Source organism: Poecilia reticulata, linkage group LG2 (assembly GCF_000633615.1).
Source record: "Poecilia reticulata strain Guanapo linkage group LG2, Guppy_female_1.0+MT, whole genome shotgun sequence".
Taxonomy (NCBI): domain Eukaryota; kingdom Metazoa; phylum Chordata; class Actinopteri; order Cyprinodontiformes; family Poeciliidae; genus Poecilia; species Poecilia reticulata.
Genome location: NC_024332.1, coordinates 13531629 through 13544951, shown reverse-complemented (window position 1 = coordinate 13544951; position 13323 = coordinate 13531629). Strand labels below are relative to the sequence as shown.

At 39.5% G+C, this 13323-nt stretch overlaps 1 protein-coding gene across 1 annotated transcript in view; it reads right to left on the bottom strand.

Annotated features, from left to right (window-relative positions):
• The window catches only part of tbc1d8 (TBC1 domain family member 8), a 24272-nt gene extending 13284 nt beyond the window's left edge, over positions 1–10988 (bottom strand). Inside the window, exons 1-6 of the mRNA XM_008432308.1 lie at positions 10597–10988; positions 3977–4087; positions 3761–3879; positions 3444–3672; positions 2326–2566; positions 330–537 (exon numbers count right to left, since the gene is read on the bottom strand). Coding sequence (XP_008430530.1) covers positions 330–537; positions 2326–2566; positions 3444–3672; positions 3761–3879; positions 3977–4087; positions 10597–10723 — 1035 coding nt within the window. The 5' untranslated portion in view covers positions 10724–10988. The remainder of the gene's footprint in view (positions 1–329; positions 538–2325; positions 2567–3443; positions 3673–3760; positions 3880–3976; positions 4088–10596) is intronic.
• Positions 10989–13323: the final 2335 nt, after the last annotated feature.

Here is a 13323-nt window from a genome sequence, read left to right as displayed (position 1 = left end):
TTATTTTATTTTTTTTTTGATCATAGTACCACCAAGAATTTAAAACTACTTTCACCCCTGCTTATAGTTGTTAAAGAGAAGTTGGAATGGGATAATACCAGTATAGGTCAATTAAAGCTTGACAAAAAGGCAGACTGGCTAAGATAAACTGTACATATAAACAATAAAAATGATTTCCGCATCTTTTCAAGCCTTGCACTTTGTAATAACAAAAAACTGTGTGTTGATTAAAAGCTGGCTTTTCTTCTGTAAGAACATCGTACAGTAATTATTTGGTCAGGTTTGTCCAACAATCTACATACAGAAGAAGACGACGACATGTTCGGTACCTCAGAGAGCGGGATGAGCAGAGTGCAGCTGCCCTCCTCTCTGCTGGAGAAACACAGATAGCTGTCGGTGGTGTAGAGCGTCCCGGCCGTGTGGGAGCGGCTGTGCGGCGTCCACACCGAGCACGGCGCCACCTCGTACAGCTTCTCCGAGCGCGGGAGTCGGTACAAGGCCAAGACGTACTGTCTGATTGCCTGTTCCTCCAAGATTCTGAAGGAGAGGAGAAGACGGTCACAGACAGGTGAACCTGAGAATTAGATCAGATTAAAAGTTTTGTGATTTTGGAAATAAAGGGGATACACTTTTTTAAGACCACTGTGAATGAAATTTAAGACCTGTGTCCCAACAGAAGTGTACAAAAGAAAATTTCATATTTTATTTTGTCGTATTGTTTGAAGTTAGCCGGTGGCAATGGTGAATATCATTCGGCCAGCTGGCAATAATTTACCCTTGCAAATTTTAGACACCAAAAGTTAGCTAGCAAGTGTTCATTAGGAGCTAGTTAGCGGTAGCATCATCATCATCGAGTCACAGAACAGAATAAAAATGTTTGAGTCGGATTGAAATTTTTACCTGACAGAAAAGTCCCGCAAGAAAAATAAATTACGACAGACTTACTGCAAAATTGAATGTCTGTGATTAAAGTATTTAAAGGGGAGGTGGATGGAGATACAGACTATATGATGCTGGAAGAAAACGAGCTTTGCCTTCCAATCAGGATGGTGGCCCAGTCAAAGTTCAAACCTAAATCTTATTGAGAATCTGTAACAGATGCTCCCCTTTCTATCTGATGGAGCTTGAGCTTTTTTATTGTTGCAATTAAACAAAATATAAAGACGTTTGTGGTCTACTTTTAGTATGTTTCCGAAGCACGACGTCACCTTAAAAGTCTCAGCAACATTTTTATACATAATCTTTATTTTTTGTAGTTTTATTTTTGTGATATCCACTAGAGCAGTCGTCCCATTCAATCTTGTAAAAAGTTTAGTTTTATTTTTCCACACACCATTAAATCTATTAAAGTCACATTTAGTTTGACATTGCTTTCTGCTCTTCAAACACTTTTTCAGCCTTCATGTCACTTTTTTATAAAGCCAGTCTCTTTATTGACTCTAAAATACAGGAAGCTTCTTGATTCAATGTCAGCAGAGGTTATGGCCCTTCAGAGTGCTTCCACTGTGTCGGAAGTGTCTGAACTGCTTTTAGATTATGAAACTTCCTGAAAGTATCATCATCTTATCAAATCAAAATGTTTTGATCTCTGAATTTCTCACATTTTCAATCTTAGTAATGCAGTGCGTTTCCATGTTTTGGGTGAATTTTTTCTTGTCTTTGAGTTTAGGGTACAAATGAAAACTTATGTGTTAAAAAGTCACGTTCTGAAAGGCTGATGATTAAGATTACGCTTGTGCAAGGAAAAGAAAAAAAAAAGTCAAAAAAATTGAAAGAAATGTACCTTTAGTGACTCAAGTTATTTTTTTATAGTTTCATAAAAAAAAAGATTAATTGCAATTTGGAATAATAAAATATAAAAATTGCTAATTATGTACAAGTGCAATATGTATCCATCTCACCGTTATCTTTTTTTGCAGCATGTTAATTTCCTAGTTCCTGTTTTCTTCCAGTTTGGCGTCTTTGTGGTCAGTGTGTGCAACCGGTTTATTTTTTTTCCTTCTTCCTTCTTTCAGTTTTGATCTCATGCTGAAATAGAAACCATTAAACCCTAATAATAACAACTTGCTTCAAAAGTCATTTGTTCAATTTTCCCTGGTGGATTCATTAGATTGTGTGCAGGTTTTAGTTGAGAGGCATCAGACTTTTGCTTGATATTTTGAACACATAACTGATGCAAAAATATTTTAAACCAATAAAAGAAGAAAATTATTGAATGTTTTTGGTATTAGACTAGACTCTGCCATTAAACTTCTAAATCTTTTTTTATTTTTGCGTCAGTCGTTCCAGAAGCTTCTTAAACAAAAACGCTGCAGCAGCCCTGACCTCTTGGTGATGCGTGCCGTCTGCTGCAGCACTCGGTCCAGCTCCAGGCCCACGCTGTCCAACAGCCGCCTGAGGGTAATGTCAGCCAGCTGACCCATGACCCCGAAGGCCTCGTCCAGGTTGAGGAACATGGAGAACTCCCTCTGCCGCTTTCGGGTGGTGACCCGGATGGCTTCGGTCATCAGAGCGGTGGAGACCCGCTCCAGCCGCGTCACCTCCGCCCAGGGAATCACAAACTTCACTGGGGAAGGCAGACGAGCATCGGGTCAAGCAGCTCCGTTAACATTAATAGAATATTTAGACTTTTTTTGCTCCGACTGAACCCTTGGGAGAAAGGGTTTTTCACACAATAATTCGGTAAATAAAATTGCAATCTGTCATTTTTTCAGCTGCCGAGACTTTTACCCTGCACTTGGTCAAACAAACAAAAGCTTCTGAAAAACTTGTTCCCCTCCTCGCCTGTGGTGGCGCTGCTCCAAGAACCTTTGAAGAAGGCAGTGAGAATAACTTCCTTCTTTGTGAAATAAAAACAAAAACGGAGCAGCATCAGATTTTAGCAGTGGCAGGATTTCTATTCTGTTGTTGGTAAAAGACCACAAATCATTTCTCCCGTTAGCGCTAGACCAGGGGTGGGCAATCCTGGTCCTCGCTACCTCTACGCTAGAGGTAGATGTCTCCTGATCCAACACACTTGAATCCAACAGCTGAATCACCTCGTCAGTGCAGTCAGGTTCTCTCTGAGTCCTGCTAACGACCTCATTATTTGACTCAGGTGTGTTGAAGTTGAGACACATCTAAAAGTTGCCCTCGAGGCCTGGAGTTGCCCACCCCTGCGCTAGCCTCTCATGTTGTTTTGATTGTATTTACCCAGAATGCCCTATGCTGTAGTCTACTTAATGTTTTTGGCGTGGTCTCCAGTCCACTTGCATTCGCATGTTCATTCGAATCGTGCCATTGTTCACTTCAACCAGACCGAGACCGAGGTTTGTAGGTATACCAGAGTTCCCTTTTATCAGTCGATTGAAAAGGTGCTCCAGTCTTTCTAAGCAAACGAACTAGAGTTTGACTAAAGACGACTAAACAGGGCTGGTGTGAACGCATCCGTTTGGTGCTCATACCTTCTTTTCCCAGCAGGAACGAGTAGAAGGCCATGTGGTTGACGCTGAGGTAGAGGAAGCCCTGCCGAGGCACCCGGCCCTTCCAGCAGCAGCAGGAGTAGTAGGTCACCAGCTTCTCTGACGAAGGGAGGCCGAAGTGCAGCTCAAACTTCAGAAGGGCCTCTCTGAACTTCTCTGGATCCTCCTCCTGGGCGGCCTGACGCCCCCGAACCTCCTCTGCGATGAGGCCCTGCACCGGACATCACCTGTGCTCGTTACCTGAAGCTCACACTTTGAGCGTTGCTTTTTTTTTATACAAACATGGGCGTGGTTCACACCTTGACTTTTCCCTTGACAAAGCTGGCAGCATCCTCTTTGTTCTCAAACACAGACAAAGACTGGAGCAAGTTGTGGACCAGCCAGTCCCAGTGCTTGTTCACCTCCTCTATGGCGGCTCCTGTTGGATGAAGCGGCAGAAAAACATGTCAAATGTTTTTGCACCGTGCTAGAAGCTAACAGACGGGAAATGTTAAGAAAATTCTGGTTCTACTCACCGCTGGCGATGACCCAGCTGACTTGGGAGTTGGGAACCTGCAGCAGGATGCGGAACGGTGTGACCCTGGCATTGGAGTCCAGCACCGTGTCCAGCGCCCCGACCAGGAGACCTGCAGACATCACAAGAAGAAGAAATTAAGTCCTGGATTCCAGAGGAAGATCTCAGTAGGATGTGATGTTCATTTTGATATTCATATTAAAAACTCATTCATGTAACATGTAACAGGCAACTCATACAAAGTAAACACCAACAAACTGATCTTTCATTGAGGAAAAAATTTAAATAATGAATTTAAGCCCATGTTTTTCTGTTAAAGAGCCAAATAAAGTTTTATGAAGTTGTGGTTTTGGACCTGCTAAACTTTTGTCACGGCCTACAGTCGATGAGTCAGGAGAAAGAGCTGGACGAACCAGAATATTCTCCAGGTATTAGGAGCAAAAAGTAATACAGGATTGTCCCTCCCACATCTATTGCTGCACACAACCAGAGTCTCACTTTTCCCTTGAAGAAAATTGAGCTTTTGAGAATATTTCTCCTTATGAAAATGCAAGCAGTCGTGATGTGGAAACTAAATGGTGTCATCCATGACTGAGTCAATTGTGGCATGTTGAGCAACTGGTAGTGAGATTGTTACATGAGCAAATAGCCCAACTAATATAAGCTTGTTATACTTCCAGTGGTCCTCTATGAAGAACGGAGCAGCAAAAATTAATATTACTTTACTAAATCTAATCAAATAAGAATATTTATGCACAAATTTGCACAAAATGCATGAGACAACCGGTTATAAAAAGCTAAACAACAAAAAAAAGGAACAAAATGAAGGCGCTCTCAACGTCTGCTCATGAACCTGTTCAATAAAAATGCAGAAGAAGCAAGAATTTCAAATGAGGAAACAACTAGAGATTAAGCTTTGCTGTAAGGATGAACATGCTAAAAATGTCTCCAATCTGGTGCAGAGATCAGATTCATAGTCACCAGAAATGTCGAGTTATGATGACCGTTTCCCACACCAGATATTAACCAATGCAAGAAAACAAAGCATCTGATTTCTGTTCTAAATAACAGTACAGACGCATGCTGATGGAAATGCCGCTCGTGTCAACTGTTGATTTTATGATTTTCGAAGCTTGTTATGGATAAAAAAAATATTTGTAAAAATGAGCTAATTCATGTTTGTCATGGATTTGTAAAGTAAATACATTTGCTAAATGAAGACCGAACCCATGTTGGTTAATAGGTTCTAATTGTTTAGTAGCTTCTCCTAATAAAAGTCGGATTCAGTGAAAAGAAACCTTTAGGTCATCTGCTTCAACAGATGCTCAGAAGATTAAACTTCCCCCGCAAAAACTAATTTAAACAGTTTCATGGCTCTGAATTTTCAGGCGAATAGAAACGGTTCGCTTACAAAAGCAGCCATCAATGGCTAAAGTGCCTCTTTAGCACCTCAAAAGGCCACCATCATTAACGCATCAATGCAGCGCAGCAGTTAAATCGACAAACGGTTGGAAACGACCACTCTCGACTGACTGCTCCCTCGTCCAGCGGAGGGATTCGCTCTCACACTGCAGGTTTAGGGGCGGCTTCCAAGGTCTCTAAAAACAGGATGAGAGGCAGATTCTTTGGTTTCAGGCTCCTCTCCTGCAAAACTGGCCCTCAGTTTGTCCATGAGCCAGACATCCTGTCTACCTAAAAGATGCAGGATATTGAAATACGAGGATATTAAACCTACACTGCTTTATTTTTATCACATCAGTCACTAAAACCGTTATCTTAAACAATGTCGACTGGAACGGATTCTGTAAAATAGCTTTTTGAAATTGCAGCCGTTTTGAAATGGGTGTAAACCAAAGGTGTCCAAAGTGCGGCGCATGGGCCATTTGTGGCCCTGGGAATGATTTTTTGCGGTATGTCTGCCAGGACAAATAGCTGATGCGGAAAGAAACTGTTAAAGAACATCTTACAGTGAAAGTTTCAAGCATTATCAAACAAGATGATGCATGAAATTTGCCAAAAACATTATGCACAATTCAAAGACTACAACTTTGGAAAAGCATATTTTGTTTTTCATAGTATGTACAACAACAAAGATTTGGCAACTTTAACTCAAAAACAGACGTGGTAACGTGGCTCACATACAGTTATTGTTGCTAGAACTGCTGAAAATTGTCTCTAGACATCAAAATAGAAAAAGATTCACCCAACAATTTAGGATATTCTTTTTTACGTTCACATATCCTTTCGTATTTTCACAAAAAGCCAGACTGTTCTGGTCATTCCACTAGACTTAAGTTTATTGCTAAGCATGTTAAGAAAAAAAGTAGTGCGTGTTATTCTTCCGCAAAAACAGAGTACCTGGTCAGAGTTGATAAAAAGATGGATGGAGATGAACATGGCATCACCGCTTAGAGCAAAGTGTTTAGGTTTTAGAACAGCGCACAAATCCTCTCTGTCCAGTCTAACGGGGCTATTTTACAAAAGATAAAAAATAAAAAAGGTAAAGTGGTTTCCTCTAGTCGTACAAAGCTGTCAGAGACATGCTGAAAGACTTGCAGAAAAACATGCCACTTCGTTTTGACTCAGAAGGGGTGAATGCAAATGCATGCTGTAGTTTTCAGATTTGCATTTGTAAAAAAAAAAAAAAAGCATGTAAATTCAGCAACATTTCCTTCCACTTCATAATTACCTGCAACCCAGGCTTTCTATTACATATAATCCAAATAAAATGGACAAATGTCAAACAAAAAACAAAAACTCAAGCGCTGTGACTGCATGATGTCTCAGCATCGTTGGATCGAGCTGTAAACACTTTAGTGTCTGTCTTTACTGCAGGTCTCTTTCTACACCAAGGTCACACTTCAGTCAGCAGTGAAGTGTTACTATGGTTTAAACCAACAAACTCCAACATAAGAGGCCGTCTCTGTGCTCAGGTTTGCTTCAAACCCTTAGCGGTCTCTGAAACAAACCACAGTGCTACGTTTTAAGCCCCAGTCCAGCTCAACTTTAATCTCCGAGCCTTTTGAGCCGTCTGAGTTGTACCCAGAATGCAGCAGCTGCATTTCAAAGCTCTGATGACGGCACACGATGAAGGTGAGCAGATCTCCATCTTTGCTATTTCCACCCCTCGTATGGTCTGGTGAACGAACAAATAAAAACTGAAACATCTAGACAGAACAGGAACAGATCGGACATCAGGAGATGTTGAAAGCTGAGTGCAGAAATCTACAACAAGAAACTTTAACCAAGTACCACAGTATAAGCAAAGTTTGCAGAAGTCTTTGCCAGCAGGTACTTAAGGCTCTCAGGCAAATTTAAAGCCCAACTTCAGTTTCTGAAGCTGCAGAGACCAGCAGCCTGGCAACACGAAACCATCTGTTTGCCACCACAACCCCAGAAAAGCTTTTACTCTGCTGAAAGAAGGAAACCCATCTGCACGCACCGACCGCCGCCTGAACGCGCCGCTGTGACGACTGAAACCCGAACGTCAACTATCGCGTCTCTAAGAAGCTAAATATAAGCTTTAATTTGTCTGCATTGTATCTGAGAATTAGACAAGATGGAGTACCCTTGACTTTAAGGGGGGAAAAGAGGGGAGTTGTATGAGATCAACAGGCTGAAAGGCTGCAGATGTTTCGCTTCCCAGCTCCTCTCAGCAGCCCTGCTGAATGTGTTGGTGTGATGCAGGGGCCCGAGGTTTGTTTTCAGTTTTGAGAGAGAAACGCGCCTACATTTCAACCAGTGTCGCAGATCTAGAAACTGAAATTCTTCTCCAATCTTCTCTGTAAAACAGATCAAACGTGTTCATACGTTGGACAGAAAAGACCAGTAAAAACATTCATGTTTTTTCAAGCTTCGTTAAAAAACTTAAGTAAATTTATTTCCTGATAATAATCTCACCCATTCTATTGCTGTTTGTTTGGTATAATTAGGGCCACACTAAAAAAAAAAAAAATTAAGTAAATTACGAAAATAAAGTTGTATTAGTAGAATAAAGTCATAATAGGACTTTTTATTCGGAATAAAGTCATAAAATTATTACTTTATTTTGGAAATATTACAGCAGAGCCAGGGTTTCCCCCAGTGTTTCTTCTAGGCTAAGCATTGCTTATGTATTTAAGTTTTTTTTTTAATGTTTGCATTTTTTCAAGACTTTATAGTTGGTGTTCAGGTGTTAATGTTCCAATCTTTCAATAACACATGATTATCAAGTGATATTTTCAAATTTCCCGTCAACTTTGAACATTTTTTAACTCAAAAACACGACGGGCTGCTGGATGAATGACTGCAATGGCACCCAACCACTGGACTTAGCAAGTTTTCTTGAGAGTGTCGCCCTGACAACAGGTTTTCCCAAATTGTTTTATTATCCAACTCTGCTTTTAGCTTCACTAATACTCTACCAAACCTCAGAGGCCTTCACAGAGACACTGGATTCATACTAAGATTAAACACCACAACAAAGGTGGGCTATTAAAAAATAAAAAAAGTGATTTCTAAAGAAATTGGTTGCACTGGGATTTAATCAGAGGAAGAGTAAAAAGCAGCTAAGCACATACAGTGAAAACTTTTTTTTTTCAAAAACTTTAAGACTGTAGGATGTTCCTTCCTCTTGTCAATAATACATTATTTTGCTTTCATCAAATAAAATCCTCTGAAATGTGAGATTTTAATGTAAGAATTAATGGAAAACTAAAAGTTTTTTTTTTTTTTTAAATACGCTCATTTCATACGCTGTACAGTAGGTTTCCTTGTTTGCTACTGGAACGGGAAAACTAAAGCTGAGGACAATGAAATAGTTAATCCTGAACAACAAGACATCAGGACTTGACCTTTCACCCTTTTTGCCATGGGAACAACAGGAACAAACACATATTTAGTGAAGCCCAACCAGGAAGTTCCCACTATTCTGTTTTATGAGAGAGAAAGACAGAGAGAGAGAGAGAGAGAGAGAGAGAGACACAGAGAGACAGAGACACAGAATGAGAGAGAGAGGAAAAAAGAAGCTCCAAATGGGATTTTGCAGAAGGAGGAAGATGGCACATAAAGAAGGCAGTGTGTGAAGTGTGTGTGCCGCTCATATGACTGTAGGGACCAACTTCCAGGGAGTCAGTTCAGCCCTGATGCACAGAAACCAATTAGAGAAAGGAAACCAGTTAGAGGAAGCGGCAAACAGGCCGCATTGTGACGCGCAGATGGACAGGCTGCATCTGTAACCAACACCTGGTTTAAGGAAAGCAACGTTTTCAGCCCCGTGCAGCAAAGTGTCAGAAAAACTCCCAAACCCTGTTATTGTCTGATAGTGAATTACAGCTGGAAGTCAGTTTCCAAGGGGGATTTTTCACCGAAGCCACAAAGAAGTTCCAGTAAAGACAGTGTGTCTGGACGTTATTGTTGTTAACTCATAGTTTGCCCTTGCCTTGCAAACTCCTTGAACTTTTCACATCACCAAAAAGGCTTTAATGTATTTTATTGGAATTTTAAGTGACAGAGCAACAACAAAAAGCAGCACATACTTTTGAAGTAAAAGGAAAATTAGACATGAATTATACATTTTTCACTAGCAAAAAAACAACAACAAAAAAATCTGAAAAGTGTCTTGTGTGTTTGGAGATTTCAGGAAGACAACAAGCCTAAACCTACGGGGAGAAAATGCAATGAAATGGTTAAAAGGGCCCAGTCAAAGGCCGAAATTGAACAAAATAAAAAACTCAGTGGCAGAATTAGAAATATTGGTTTTCACAAACACTCCTCAACCATTCTAACTGGACTGGAAGTATTCTGATAAGAAGAACGAGCAAAAATGTCTCTTAGTTGCATAAAATGACTCGTTTAAAAGTATAGAGATTAAAATGCAAAAAAAAAAGTCCTGATGTTTGTGGCATTATTGTACTCTATATTGTGTTAATTTTTGAATCTCTGATTTTGTTTGAGCCCCTGTCCCTTCAATGGACAGAAACTTTAAACTGGATCACTGGATGAGGGTTCAGCTTTGCTCCATTGGTCAATAATTCAAGGAATGTGGGGATGACTCCTTACTCAAGGAAAGCAAAATAATTAAATCAGAAGCATGGCAGGCATGCTGATGCTCATCTAAATGATGATGTAAATAGGCAACAGTAGAAAAACCCGTTTAAGCAGGTGCTTCGGGGACTTCTCCTTTTGGTGTTGCAACTTTGACGTGCATAAGGACACATTTCTAAGTCCTCTTTCGTGTGTTTTGACCAGACTTCTTGTTTTGGGCCATTTCAACAGAGTAGGAGAGCAAAACACGTCTGGTTAAAAACTTTCCTGGCCTTAGGGCCAAGGACCAACGTGGACACAGCTAGGTTATGCATTAAGCTGTTACCTGTTGTCAAGAGGTCAGCTCCAGAGCAGAAGATAATCCTCCGAGCTTTGCTGGACTTTGATTTTAATAATCGCTGTAAACTGTGTAGTGCGTGAACCACACGCCCCGAGATTACCGATAGTCTACCTGTAAGCCTTCCTTCCACTTTTATTGTTTCTCACCTGCTTCCCTCCGGCCTCCACCCCCTCTGTAAAGCGCGTGCCCACCCTACAACACGAGCCTGCTCCCCTTCTGTTGCTTCTTATGGGCTTTTTGTGTGTGTGTTTGTTTACCTGTTATCTTATTTGTGTGCTCTCCGTGGCCTCTCCTCTTCTGCAGCAGGAAGAAGTCGTTGCTCCTTACGGTCACCCAGAGCTTCAGAGCGTTTTTCAGCAGAACTTCCTCCGGGTTCAGCCACATTTCTTCCAGCGGGGAGGAACCGGAGGAAGCCCTCCGCCGTGTCCGTCGGTGCTGCGGAGGAGTATGAAGATTTCCGCCCGTCTTCCGGCTCCGGGAGCGGCCTTTGCTGGGGCTAAAGCGGAGGGTTTCGGGGTTTATCCATGACTATCCCGCTCGCCTGACAACAGCAGGCTTCGGACTTCCTCGCCTCATACGCGTCCGCTTGCTTGCAGCCTCTCCCCCACGACTTGCAGCAGCTGTACACACTGTTCGAAGATCGTCTATGTGACACAACGACGTACACGGTTACTATATCAAGTGAAAGTTTTTGTTTTGTTTTTGTTTTTGTTTTTTTATCAGCACCCACAACCTCAGTAAATAGTAAATACTAAAAGAACCTGATCGTTTTCTGAATAATATTTCAAAATCAATACAAAGATTTTGTTTTGTTTTGTTTTTTAACCACAATTTATTTTACACTGACTTCAAAAATCCAATATGGCCGTCTTGCATTTAAAACATACAACCAGAGTAAAAATCTTTTACTCGGCTTTCTTTCATGAACATGTTACTGTAATGTTTTAAAGTACAACAATATTGTATAGAAGCTGAATTTGCCAGGTTTCAAGTTAAATAAATCCACTCTTTTTTTTTTTTTACTCAATCTCAAAATACAATATTTCTGCTTTGCATGCAAAAGCTGATGACAGAAAGTTGGTGACAGAAAAATATTTCAGATTTTTATTTTAAAATGGCTCTACAATAGGTTCTACAAAATCGATGAATATGTGATTGAAATAGAACACAGGCTAGTACTATTATTATTATTATTATTATTATTATTATTATTATTATTATTATTATTAGAGCAGTTTGTTTAACAATCCATGATTATGAATGTAATCATTAATTGTATTTGGGATTGAGATTGTTTTAAAAAGAATGAGAGCATAATTATGGCCAAACACTTCCCAATAGCACAGGCAAAAGAAGAGGGGAAATGCAAAAAATATATTTTTTTAAATTATTTCATAACTGAAAACCAATGCTATATTTGAAAAGTTGGAAAAGCCATTACTTGAAATGTCCATCTATTTGTAGGTTCATTTATGCGTGGCTCCTGAAAAATAGTCAGAGTGATAGGTCTTCATTCTCTTATCCTATCATTTTCATTCTACCGACTTTCCCTTTCGCCAGTTCCGCTTCAGATTTATTGCCCCTTCAGTGACTGGATTTTCACTGTATTCTTTTTCTCGTTGTCACACAAACATCACTGTAAAAACTAAGCTCAATAACGCATGTGAAAAATATTTGGATAGTTCAAAACAGATTAGCCGTAAAGCGTATCTGAAGACGCAGTGTTTGTGAGTCGCTGTATAATATAGATTAAAATCAGAAACTATAATAACTACTGGAAGTAAAAATGTTTCAGACTGGAAATGTATTCGAAGAAAGGTGAAAAGTGCGTAAAGCCACAACATCCTGTTAGGATTTTCTGATAATAATACTTTCATAATGATTACAGGAAAACCCAAATATTGTCTATTGAGATTATGTCATCTGTTTTGCTTTTATCTATAAGAGGCTGCCAAGTCCATGCCAATATCAAAATCATATTTAATTCGTACTTATCAGTGTGTCTTGCTCATTGGATGACAGCCCAAGATATGTGATTTACAATCTGACACTTTTGTGATTAAAAAGTATTTAAAACATTTTCCATCAATGAAACAAAATCAACTTGACAATTGGAGAAACAGTTTTTATCAGTTTGAAAGTTTATCTGTATGGAAAAAAAATTGTTGCAAATCATTATGGGATTATAGCATCTTAATCTCAATGACCTCTCCATACACAGAGTAATCGATGCTGAGTAACATTACTGCATAATCAATTTTAATTATTGATTTGTGCATGGATGTTTTTAATTCTAGATATGTAGCAGTAAGTTGGTCAATTAAAAAAAATACTGATTGTCAGTGTCGCATAGTAACGAAGTAAAAACACTTCACTACTTTACTTAAGTATATTTTGGAGTACTTCATACTTTCCTCGAGTATGAAAATTTTTGATAACTTTCACTTTTACTTCACTATATTTCCAAACTTAATTGCATACTTTTACTCCGATACATTTTCAATGTGTGGTTTAGTTACTCGTTACAAAAAAGCGAGAGAGAGAAACGCTAGTGTTTTGACCCCACCTACTGATTGACTGCAACAAAGTCGGACACAAATGGAACCCCATACGACATGAACATATGTGGTTCATGTCAGAAGCTGGTTCAGTTGTAAAGCAGGTTAAGTTAACCTTGTGGTATAGGTGAAGCACCTAATTTTCTTAACTAAATGATGCCTGCAGGTATATCTATTAGCAGGTTTAATTTTGCCTGCACTATTTTAAGTGTATTTGACAAGTTCACCAAAATATAAAAAATTTAATTCAAACTGCATCTGCCTTGTTTTACTTTATACTTATACTTTTTATTACATTACTTGAGTACATCCATTTTTACAGTAATTTCCATACTTAAGTACAAGACGTTTCAGATACTTTAAGACTTTAATACTTTAAGACTTTCCCTCAAGTAACATTTCAGTCAGTGACTTGGACTTTTACCA